At 42.9% G+C, this 12,134-nt stretch overlaps 1 protein-coding gene across 4 annotated transcripts in view; it reads left to right on the top strand.

Moving 5' to 3' along the window:
• EIF2AK3 (eukaryotic translation initiation factor 2 alpha kinase 3) overlaps positions 1–12,134 on the top strand; it is a 394,300-nt gene that overhangs the window by 131,864 nt on the left and 250,302 nt on the right. For all 4 annotated transcript variants that reach the window (XM_069632207.1, XM_069632205.1, XM_069632206.1 and 1 more), the window contains exons 5-6: positions 350–584; positions 2,891–3,053. In XM_069632207.1, the coding sequence (XP_069488308.1) occupies positions 350–584; positions 2,891–3,053 (398 nt within the window). The remainder of the gene's footprint in view (positions 1–349; positions 585–2,890; positions 3,054–12,134) is intronic.

Raw genomic sequence — 12,134 nt, 5'->3', positions numbered from 1 at the left:
CTGTCAGATTCCACCTGTGTTGCTCTCCTACTGATTGAGTACGCACTGTCCTTCCTCCATCTGCTGGATATTTTGTTTTCCATATACTCCCTCTGTTTTAATTAATAAAAATGAATGTTTCCGAAAATCAGTTACTGCTCTATGTTCACATGGAATTAAATGCTTTTACAATTGATTTGATGGAAGAAAGTGACCTCTTTCTGAAATTGTGTGCTGATCTTTTTTCTTTAAACATCTGATATACACAAACTAGCAGCAATTCTTTCATATATGTAAGCAATGTTTGTCAATTTTAATTTAAATAATGGTTTGATAAGCTTGTTTACGTTGTGCTTTAAATTAATTTCAGGTGGAATTTCAGTGTTGGCCATTTTGAACTGCGCTATGTTCCAGATGTTGAACCCAGAATGGGATTCATTGAAGGGAATTTTAAACCCAGTGTAAGCAATGATGAATCCAAAATAATTTCCGAGGTAGATGAGCAGGAAGCGGTGATTAAGGACTCCATCATCAAAGTCTCAGTGGCAGACTGGAAGGTCATGTCTTTCAACAGGAAGGAAGGACATTTGGAATGGGAACATCAGGTATTAGACATGATTCGTATACGAGTGTTCAAGCATTTTCAGGAACTGCAATAGTTTGAACTCATTTCATGACCGCTTTTATCTTTTACATGATCCATTTCAACACCCGCCTCATACTGTCCCACCACTGTTTAAAGTAGTTATGATTGTTTATTTTTTCCTGAAATAGTGTAAATCTTCTCTTGATTTAGATACTGAGCTGTGGGCGAAGACCAAAAGCTTTTGTTTCAGGTTTTTCGTACTTGTCAATTTTAACGCAGCATTTTCTGTCCCAAATGCATCAACATGATCGTTTAAGCATTTGTAAGGTGCGTTATGTGCTAAAATGTGTTCCGTGGCAGATATTTGCTAGATTGGAATTTTCCTCTGAAAGGTTTCCTGCATAGGGACCAGGCCTTGAGACCTTTTTTTCCAAACATCTGGGTTTATATTGTAAGTTTGTTTTGCCATAGATGATACTACTCATATTTTGTTTGATTTTTGAGTATTTGATTGGGTGTAGGGCTAAGCAAAGGTCTGCTGGGATTAGGCTTTCAATAGAGGCGAATATCCTGTTGGGGGTAGGGAGAAATAGGGATAAGATTTTACCCAGCCCCAACCCTTAATCCCATTGGTCCAGCAACAACTCAATAGGTAATCTTTTTCTGAAGTGAGAATGGACTTTCTAAACTCGCCATGGAGGGCACGGCATGTCTCAAAAGAACAAAGCCTATCCAAACAAAGGGAGCACGCTTTGATGTATGTCCATCTACCTGCAACTGGGATTTCCAGGAGCCAGGTTTCCAGACAGGGACAAGACATAGGATTAGAGTGCCTGGACCCAAGATGACCAACAGAAGATGACTTCTGGAACCCAAAGATGGCTCTACCTCAATTTTGAAATTCTTCTCCTCCTCCCACTAAATTCCCCTGCACCTCCATGAGCCCACACTTACTAACCTCTGCACCAAGCAAACTCATTATTGTGACTTCTTCATACATAGGACTCACTGTCCAGCAATTGGATAGAGGATGTGGCACAGAGGAAAAGACTAGCATGGACTGTATGAGGAATGACCCACAATTGGTTATGAAGGCATTACCTGCACAACAATAGCTCTTTGTTACAGCCCAACTAACCAGTATATATAGCACTGGCTGTTGTAACCAGTGGCATATGTGATTTTCCCCCACTCGAGCAGCTAGGAGGAATGTCATGCCATCCTTCACTGCTTAGGGTGCAGTCAGCAAATCTCTGGCGCATGTCCATGCTCGACTCTCCACTCGATCCATGTTCCATTGAGCCTGGTGGCTCAGTGGTCACAAATAGATCTTCTATGCTGTCAAGGCTGGTAGTGACTAAAGCAGAGGAAGATGCGAGAACATCTCCCTAGAATTCTTTACGTGAGGAGAGAATATCATGGCGTTCATTCTACTTGTGCACATGCAATGACTGTTGGATTAGGCAGTCATTGAAACCTTTTGTCAGTCCGCTGTTGGTTGGTTCATATCCAGACTTAGATTATTGTTAAAATGCTCCCTTACTGTTTTTTCAGTTCATGGTAGTGAAGTATGGTTCATCCCACAAAGCACATGAAACTACTCCTAAAAAACAAGACAATCCAATGGAAGCAGAAAACAACTCCTGGGTAAAGATTACCACTGACTTTATTTTGATTCCTCTTCAATCACATTATTTGTGTATTGATTATTTGTTTTTCTTGGTTTTATATTTATTTGCTAATATTAGAGGAACATATGTCCTGATAATTGCGTCCCTGAAAAATCGCAATACCCCGATGTTTTGTGTATTTCTTTATACAAAAAGCCAGCCTTAAAGATAGGTAGCATACACCACCTTTTCTCCCCCAAAATAGGCAAACACTCCCAGGTAAGTAACCTCTGTTGTAGGAATACTTCACAAAAATAGGTAACAGATAAAATATATGAGCCTGTCCCCTGCTTTGACCCATACAGATATGTTTGGGTCCTTGGTACTAGCAAAGCAGTGCTAAAAGAAGGTGATCTAATATTACTGTCTGAGCTGAAAAGCAACTTCAAGGAAAAATGCATCTTTTCTTTTGATTTACTACGTGCAAAAAAGCACACATTATAAATATGCCAAATTGGAATTACCTTTAATCCCTAAAATATAATTTACTAAAGTGAGTAAAAACAAGCCACTTAAAAACTTTACCAGGAGATCTGCTAGTATCTGGGGTTTGTATTCCTTTGATGTAAGGTAGACTATGGCTGTTTCTGGTTTGTCATAGGATGCTCCCAGTAGTAAATTTACTGTTTTAACTGAAACTACTTTTATTCTTTAGTTCTGCACTCCAATTGCATCAGCATGGTTGGTTACAAATGGGAAGATTGTCCCCATTAGTCTCTTCGATGACACCAGCTACTCCTCAAACGACGAGATCCTCGAGGATGAGGAGGATATTGTAGAAGCTGCCAGAGGAGCAACTGAATCTAGCTTCTATTTGGGTGAGGAAGTCCTACTATTTTTATGCTGCATTAAACTTCGAATTTAGCTTCTGATCTTTAAATGTATTTGTCATTGCAATTTTTCAGACTTGCATAGAGCTGTAATTGGAAGGATTTTAATAGATTTCACTGTTCATCCCTAATGCATCTTCCAAAAATCGAAAATATGCTAATGTACTTTTCTAACTATTGCAGTGGGTACGTGGTGTGACAATAAGCCATCAATATCCAAGTTTCAAAAACCATCTAATTTACTTTAATGTGTTGCCTTTGGCAAATCCTTCTTTTTTTTTCTTGTTCACCTCACCTTAATGCATGTTTTAGTTTTTTTTTTTTCTTAAACTATGAAACAATAACGTTTTTTGTGTGCAAGTGTGTTTGTCTGTGTTTGACTTGGCACGTTCCAATTCCTGCTCCTCTCCATACCGACTTTCTGGACTGTTATGCACTGTACCCGGACTCTGCAGCTGGGCACACAATTTTCTGCCTATCAATGTACAGTGCATCTACTCCCTGTAGAACACCTGCCGCAGCTCTGAGTCTGTGATGAATTGCCATCTGGCAAGGGTATTGAAGCCCTGGTAGTTTTAATTTTTTATTACTGTTAGTAAAATGATGCAGGTAATTCCATCTCTGAAAGGGTAATCTGCTGATCAGATTCCCCTTTCGTAAACTCCATGGCAGATCATTGTTTACACCTGTGCACTGCTCCATCAGTTTCCTGGTTGCAGCGCCTGACCCACAGTGACACAGGGCAGGTTCAGTTCACAGGTTCCCTCTGTGACAGTCAAATTCACTGCAGCACAGGGGTGACTGTTAAGATATGCACCCTGTTCCAAAATTTCATGATTGAGTAGCCCATGCTGATGGCAGGATAGACTCTAAATATAATCCATGCCTGAGATTAGGACATGGTCCTTACTCATAATCATTGCAGCCACATCCAATTTGATATTGTACACGTGCAAGCTCGTGTGAGCCCCCTCAGCTGTGGAAGGTGATGTTTATTCTGGCCAAACAGGCTGGTACTGCCAAGTGACTGGAACCTGAGTGATCTCTTTGAAGAGGGTAGGTAACACCCTCCACCAGAGACAGCCACTTAAAATAACGCAGTCCTGGGCCCAGGAATCAAATGACCACATCCATTCAAAAGGAGTAGCCTCACATCAGCGTGCTGCATACCAAGGGATCCTTTGATCCTATCGAGAAGGGTAGGAGCAGGATTAGTGTAAACAGGGAGAGCTCTGTACAGTTGGGGGAAGGTTACACCATCTTGTTTCGCTCTGCTTCTTTCTCTCACCTCCCTGTACCATCCACTTCTTCCCTCTAGCACAAAGCCCTTTGTGTGTGATGTCAGAAGGGAAAAGTCCACTAATTCCAATTGCTTGGATTTGGACGTCTAAAGCAGGCCAGCTATTGTAACAAGGTTTACAAAGAAGAATTGGAAAAAGGAAGAAGACATACACTTACAGTTTACCCACATAGAGATTCAACCTGCTAAGCAATCAATCTCAGATTTAAATATATCTATACAAACATAAGCAAAATACATTCGATAACCTGCTAATCCACAAGAGTTATTATGGTGAAACACGTGTTGAGGTCAATGGCAAATAACGAGCAACCTTTGGGAATCGATCAACCAATACAAGGAAATTAGAAATCCAGTGTAAATAAGAGACGGGATAGATTCAATTAAAAAAAATCTATAATTTTGTCTAATGTGTGAAGACAAACACTTTCAACTTTATGAAATGAAAATGAGTATGAAGGTTAACACTCTATAACCTATGCGTTGTAACATGAACATTCTGAACTGACAGAACTAAGAAAAATATTATTACATAGACTGAGTGGTGATAACACCTTGAATTTCGAGCAAGTGTGAAGATCAACACTTTGTACTAAACTAAACAAGCTGCCATATGGACTTTGTTGCAAGCTCAACTATGAAGAGTGTGAATTACAAATAATAAAAATTCAAATAGTAAGTCTTTTCAGAAATATTATTTTGATATTATATTAACACCTGGAACTGTACTTAGCCGAGCACAGTAGTAATACCCCTTGAACCAAACAATTACATTTTTATATTGGGCAGTCACAATATTTGGGGTTCTCTCAGCGATGGCACCCCCATAAAAATTGAAGACTAGTCGCCATTTGGATTGACCTATGTCATCAACACCAAGATAAACCTTAAAAAGCATACATGTCAACAATGCACTGGTGATGACTGAATCACTCTAAATGGAAGCCACAGCGTGCATGTTCCCATGCACACACCAATACTCACTCTGGATAAATACAGGACTCGCATCACAGTGCTAACCAATGCACCCAATGACATCAAGCTTCTCTTGGCTCACACAAGATCATATTAAAGAAATTCCAAAAGTCAGGATCTAATTCTTGAAGTGCCAAAAGATGTCTGTCCCCTGGCACTTCCAATACAGTTCCACATACGCGGCAAACCCTGGAAAGGTTCATAACCCCTCCCTCCCCATCTTCCATATCTCGTTGCTGTTCCCAGCAGCCTCAACACACTCCTTTCTACACCACAGTACCTCTTGGACACAAGTCCTTCAACGCTGCCCCTCCTGTTTATGCACAGGCTCTTCCTGAGTACCTTTTTGTTTTTACTCTATCCTTGAACTTGCCGGGCCACAGCGCTTGCAAATCTCTTCATTCCCCTCTCACCGCATTAATCGAACTCCAGAGCTCCTTTGGCCAACGAGCCACCATCACGCCTTGTGATGTTCTTTGATGCAAGGAAAACTGCACCCTGTGACATGGGCACACCACAGCCCGATCTCGGCTGTTTGGGAACGCTGTGAAACTGTAAACTCGCCCATTGGCCACGAGTGCTCCTATCTGCCACATCATTATTTCGACCCAGCTCTCACCCAGATGGAGCTCCCAGTATTGACGTGCAGTGAGGACCAAAGCCCGGACCCAAGTCGGACACGGCCACCCTTCTGCAGACTCAGCACAAACGATCTACAGCTTCAGCCCAACCGCAAAATGATGTAGGTAAGAAAACACCCCCATGGCAGTACTTCCCAGTGACTGCACTGCACTCTGGCTAGGATGCTCCTTGAAGCACAATATATGCACATGGCTGACGCTTCAGCCACTGCCCCCCCTGCAGCCTACGAAACCCTCTGAGGCTGGCATTCCTCTTCGTTTGGCTGCCCCTTGCACACTCAGCAGCCCCTTGGCCCTGGATGCTGTTTCTTTTGCACCAAAGGCTGGCAGTCCTTGCCCAGCTTGGTTGACACATTAGCCCGAGGTCTCCGAGCCCTGGCTGCAAATGCTGGCACCTCAGTCCAGAGAGGTCATTCTGGTTTTGCGGGGCGGGGGATATCCCCCCTTGCTTTCCCTGTCTTCTTCTCCTCCCCCCCCACAGCACAGCTCAACGCAGGTTTCTGAAGCTTGTTTCCAGTATTGTGACAAGGTTTAAAGGCACAGATGACTGACGCATGGTTACACACAGGAAAGCTTCTTCACTTCAGTTCAGCTTCAGAGTACAGGTTGCAGATAATATGGACATTAGATGAGTTTCTAGGGAACAACATCCACCAGCACCCTCTCTGTCAATCCAGCTTCAACTGCTGCTCTAAGAACATCCAGGAGGGAACATTCACTCACTCTGCACCCCATGTCAGACAATCGTAACATTCCATGTGTTGTATCTTGTTTAGTATTGCAGTGCTATTTGTTAATGTGTTCATACATTCTATAACTTGAATTTGACATGACATCCTTTTGTATACGGCACCCTGTCTCCATCCGCTTGAATGAGAATGTTTGTGATTGAAACAGTGTAGGGGTTCGGATCAGAATGTTGAGTGCGGTACGATTGGGAACTGGTTGCTGATGACGGCGGATGGAGTGCAGGGCGCTGGGTCTTATATATAAATAAATCTGTATCTTTTGTTCGTACCTGGAGAGGCCTTTTCATTGAGGATACATCACCATGCATACAGAGCAGGTTGCAAGGGAAGGGGGAAGTTGTCACACATCTCCCTCCTTTAATGACACAAGACAAATTCCCAAAGAAGGAAACATACATACATACATACATTAATTAATACCAAACAACAACCTGACACATGTACACCCCTTCACTTACATCTAATTCCACCCAAACAACACTACTAGACACATAACCTTAGCACCATCCTCAAGAAGTAGCCTCGCATCAGGGTGCTGCATGCCAAGGCTGCATACCAAAGTGGTCTTTGCTCATATTGAGAAGGGAAGGAGCAGGATTAGTGTAAACGGGGAGAGCTCTGTACAGTTGGGGGGCAAGGTTCTCTCTGCCGCTCTCCTTCCAGTTCCCCTCCACTTCCTCTAGTACAAAGCACTTTGGGTGTAATGTCAGAAGGGCAAAGTCCACTCATTTCAAAAGCTTGGATTGGACCCCTAAAGCAGGCCAGCTTTAGTCCAAACCACCTGTGGACCTTTCCCCTTTTTAAAGAAGGTTTCTCCCACCACTTTCTTGGATCATCCTTTGGACTTCAACTCCTGAAGATTTCGATGAATCATGTGAGGTGAAAATAGCTGGTGAAAGGCATGCTCTGTCCCCAGGGAACGTTTGGGGGTGGGGAGGAGGGAAGGGTGACCTCCTGCTGGAACAAGACCTGCTTCTACCAGCCACAGCGGTACCCAGGACCACACTGTGTTGAGGGACCCATGCAGTTGTGTGCTAGTCTCCCCTTTGTATCGGAGACTGAGAACAAGGACCCATTTAGTCTGAGTCCCTGGAGGGGGAAACCCGAGAATTGACCTGCTGCTGGAGCAAGACCTACCTCTCTGCTAGCCAGAGTGGTACCCAGGACCCCTGTAGTGAATTGCACCTGCAATTGTGTGCTAGTTTCTCCATGAGAGAGACCCAAGACAGCTGGAATACTAATGTTTTCGCAGTTGAACTGCTTGGAGCGTTTTTTCAAGACACATTGGAACCACCAGGTCCCTCCAGTGCTGCGTTTTGCACTCTCCCGATCTTCGAATCGCTCGCACAGCTCAAAGAAGTCTACTTTGGTGCTGCTGGACTACCTAGAACTGTCAAAAGGTACTATTGACTGCTAACCTCCCCCTTTAATAGCCTTTTCTCCCCCTGTCCCAGAGTGCTGCATCTGCTATCTTTCCATATTGTGAGACCTTTCTACAGGGGTGGGTTTTTGTAGTGTTTTCTAGGTGGTTCCTACTTTACATTGTGCGTTTGATTAAGTATATATATTTTATATAGCAACTTGATTGGACATTACTTTATTTTGGACTGTTCTACCTAGCTGTTTGGGTTGCTACTGAACAACAGTGAGTATAGTCTTCCCTCAACTCACTTTACCACAAAAGGTGAAGATTTATCTTTTAACTGTGCCGGTTTTACCTATACGATTGTGTTGGCTCTTGGTTTGTAGAAGTTTGAGGGCTGGGTGGGTGTTTTAGCCTCTACTCATCCTTGTCAGTTTGTCAGTCTCTCTCCCACGTTTGGCCTGCATGTCGTTACTTGGCGCCTCTGTGCGTCAACCTCACCTCTTCTGCTGGAGTGGGTTTGTTACCTTGTGGATGTTTTATCATGAAGTAGGACATGAATGTACTCTTCCTAGACGCTCCCTTCTTTGGCTACTTGATGGCTGGTACCTGAACACTTATCTCTGTGAGTCTGGCAGCAGGTGTGATGTCATTGCTGCAATGTGGGGAACCGTGGGTGCATGCTAAGTGTGTGTGTTCTATGTATATCAGTTGCCCCTGAATGCCTACCCTTTCAGGAGGAGCCAATGGGTGCTCTCCTATGGCTTCTAAAATGTGTTTGGAGGTTTCTTCTAAGTCGCAGGACTTGTAGAAGCCAACCTAGAGTTAGTAAGGTTATGAACCAATCCAGTTGAGTTAAGGCATTCTTAATTAGCACTGACCACCAAGCAGTAAGACTGCACTAAGGAGGAAGTGTGCACTGTTGTGAAGTGCCGTTTACGCTTGGAAATTATAAGGAAAAGAACTACACAGATAAGTTATAAGAATAGCACGATTTATTAAAATTCTACATTAAGGCACACTTTAAATATTCCAGGATAAGTAAAAATACTTAATTACATGTATACAACTCAATTCGGTACACACTACTTTAGAACCACAAGCAGTAGTTCAACAATCCCATTCACCAAATTAGGGAGAACCAATGTTAAACACACTTGGCGCCTGTTAGGGGAGTTTTCCTAAGGTCCACTTGAGGTAAGACTTCATAAAACTATTCCAATGTCATACAGGTCCCCAACTCTTAGTATCAGGATGTACTACTTGTGGAACCTTGGTAGAGCGGCAGAGCAGTTAGGTTTATCATAAGAGGAAGATGTGAGCTGTAGGTAAGTACACTGAACCCAGTTATTGCAGTAGTCTAAAGAAACACTTATACCAATAAACCTACATTAAAATATATATTTATTGTATTTACACAGGGAAGTTCTTTAAATACTTAGTACATATAACCAACACACATAAGATGTCTTGTAGATATGTTTCAAAGGTCACTTCTTACTTTGTAGTTGCTTGTGGTTACAATTGTTAAGCGCTTGACACTAATGGCAGTTCTACCGTACTATCTGTAATAATGCGCACAAAGATATACAAGAATTGTATTTAGTTAGCAAAACCGCATAAGATAGTCTTTTGGGAAGGAAAACAGTTGGTTAGTCGAACAGTAGCAGAGCTTAAGGTTCTAGAGGCAGTTTCAGAGCAAGCAAATGTTTTTAAGGTCTGTCCCAACTCTATGCGAAAGTCAGTTTTCTTTTGCAGAGGGCCCAAAGTCTTAAGAAGCAGAACAGCAAATGTTCCTGTGGATACTTTCAGCCTTTAGTTAAGGATGCTAGAAGAATAACGCAATGTGGAAGACCCTGTTAAAGGACTCGTAAATAGGGATACAACCTGGTACCTTGGGTCAGAGGTAATAGTGGACACGCTGGACACCTCTTTGTGCACTGCAAAACTCTGGAGCGACCTCTTGGTTTAAGGTAATGTGAGAAACCTGAAGGCATCCTCATTTCCTTCTCCTCAGGATCCTCTGGTCAGGTGGCCAGGGAAAGGCCATCGCTTTTGGATCCCGACCCTGGGGGTGGATATGCGAGGGAGGATCACAAGGGCGGAGGAGATTTGGGGAATGGAAGGAGGATGTCCTTGGGTGACAGCAGTATCCTCAGTTTCCATTTCACAATGAACCTTCAGCCCCTGAAGCCTTGAGAGTTGGGAAAAAAACATGGCTCCTAAGTGACTGAGCAATGATCAAGTTAAGGGACATGTCAGCCTGTGATTTGCTCAAATTATCAATATTTTTAATATCTTAGGAAGCAAACACTAGTTTAATGCACTATAAATTAGTACAGCATTTTAGAGTTGTGCCCATTTAAAAGAATCACTTCTAAGTGAAACTAATTGTGACAGTCAAAAGAAATATGACCCATTTAGGTAGAGATTTGCACAGGACTGCATCGGTTGGTCACATGCAGAAGTCAGGTTTTCTAGCTGTACAGTTTGCAATTTTGCAGGTTTCCGAGCACACATGTTGCTAGTGCATCATTAGTTTTTCAACACCATGCAATTCCTGGTAAGACGTGAACAACGTACTCTGTGTAAGAAGATGTGCTATGCAGCTCTTTAATTGTCACTGGGGTGGCAGTCTCACTTTACCCTGTGAATGTAACGGAGGATGAGGTAATGAGGCGGATTGAGAAACCTTTTTGGTGGTTTCTGAAGAAATCTGAGTAAAGGTCACAAGTTGAAATGCCTGTTTCTACCCATACTCCTTCCACAGAATGTGACGGGTGCAAAGTCGTAACCCTACCTTTCCCTGGCCTGTCCGTAGTGGGGTTCTGACCAAGGATGACCCCTGGGCTTCCACTAAACCGGTGGGATCTTTCTGGAACAATTTAATCTTCTGATAATCTCCCTCTGAGTGATTTGGAGTCGCTGGTTTCTGTGCCTTTTTATAATGTTGTTAACACTACATTGGTTTTCGCAGCAGGATGATGTGTGCAATAAAGGCATTTATTCTTTCTGGCTGAGGGAGCTATTGAGTATGTTTGCTCTGGGATTATTTTTGCCTTGCATTTGTTAGGATTAGATTGAATGTTATTTTATCACATTGTTGATCCCTGCTGCGATACCATGTATGTGCTCATGGGCTGAGTAGCAGTGATGACTGAATTAAGATTGTCGTCATTTTCCACATCTACTGAATGACATTGGTTAGTTTCTATGAACTGGATCATCTGAACTTGTTTTAACGATTTATAATGCTTGATCGTCTCCAGCTTCTATTGACCACGGTCACTTTGCAACAATTGCGATAAGGGGTGGCACACTAGCCATGGCCGATGGCCATGGCCCATATTCCCCCTCACCAGTAAATGCGGAGGTCTCACTGTCCTTGGCATTTGACTATGGTCACTATACACATTCCAACAATTCGTAAAATGACCATGGTTCACTGGACAAGGACCTTATCCACCGCTCTAACAAATAAAATGCATTGGCAATGCTAACAGTTTTGTATTTTGTGTAGGCATGGGAAAGGCATTTGTCAGGCACTGTCATAGTGGTTTTAACTGGTCATTGATGGTAACAAATGCAAAACGGTGTAAGTACCTGACTTGGGCATAGAATAGCAGTCCCTGTCAAATGCCTATTACTTATGGCTTTGGCACTGATTGTTTTTTTACAGGACGTCAGTGAAAGACGTGCATTGTGCTTATCGAGTGGGTGAAGGCAAATCTGGCTAAGACATTTCTATTACACCAGTAAGATGCTTACAGCCCCAATTAAGTCATTAACTCTCGGGCATGAGCACTGGCTGGAACTTCGAGCACAAAGTTTGATGCTAAGACCTGATGTACTTAGCTAAACGATCCCAGAAGGATGTGTTTTGGGTGTGGAGGAGAAAAAGTGGGCAGGAATGGCCATAGGGATTAGCTTGACCATGGGCATTCATTGGGTTGGTAAATAACCAAACCACCAGCTTTGTGTCTGTCATATACCATTTCCCCCTTGCTGTACACTAATGCTGTTGTTTTGGCATGTAGGTAG

The sequence above is a fragment of the Ambystoma mexicanum genome, chromosome 6q, assembly GCF_040938575.1.
Source record: "Ambystoma mexicanum isolate Mex_15411 chromosome 6q, UKY_AmexF1_1, whole genome shotgun sequence".
Taxonomy (NCBI): domain Eukaryota; kingdom Metazoa; phylum Chordata; class Amphibia; order Caudata; family Ambystomatidae; genus Ambystoma; species Ambystoma mexicanum.
Note: the sequence above shows the minus strand (reverse complement) of the source record. Positions and strands in the feature narration are given on the sequence as shown.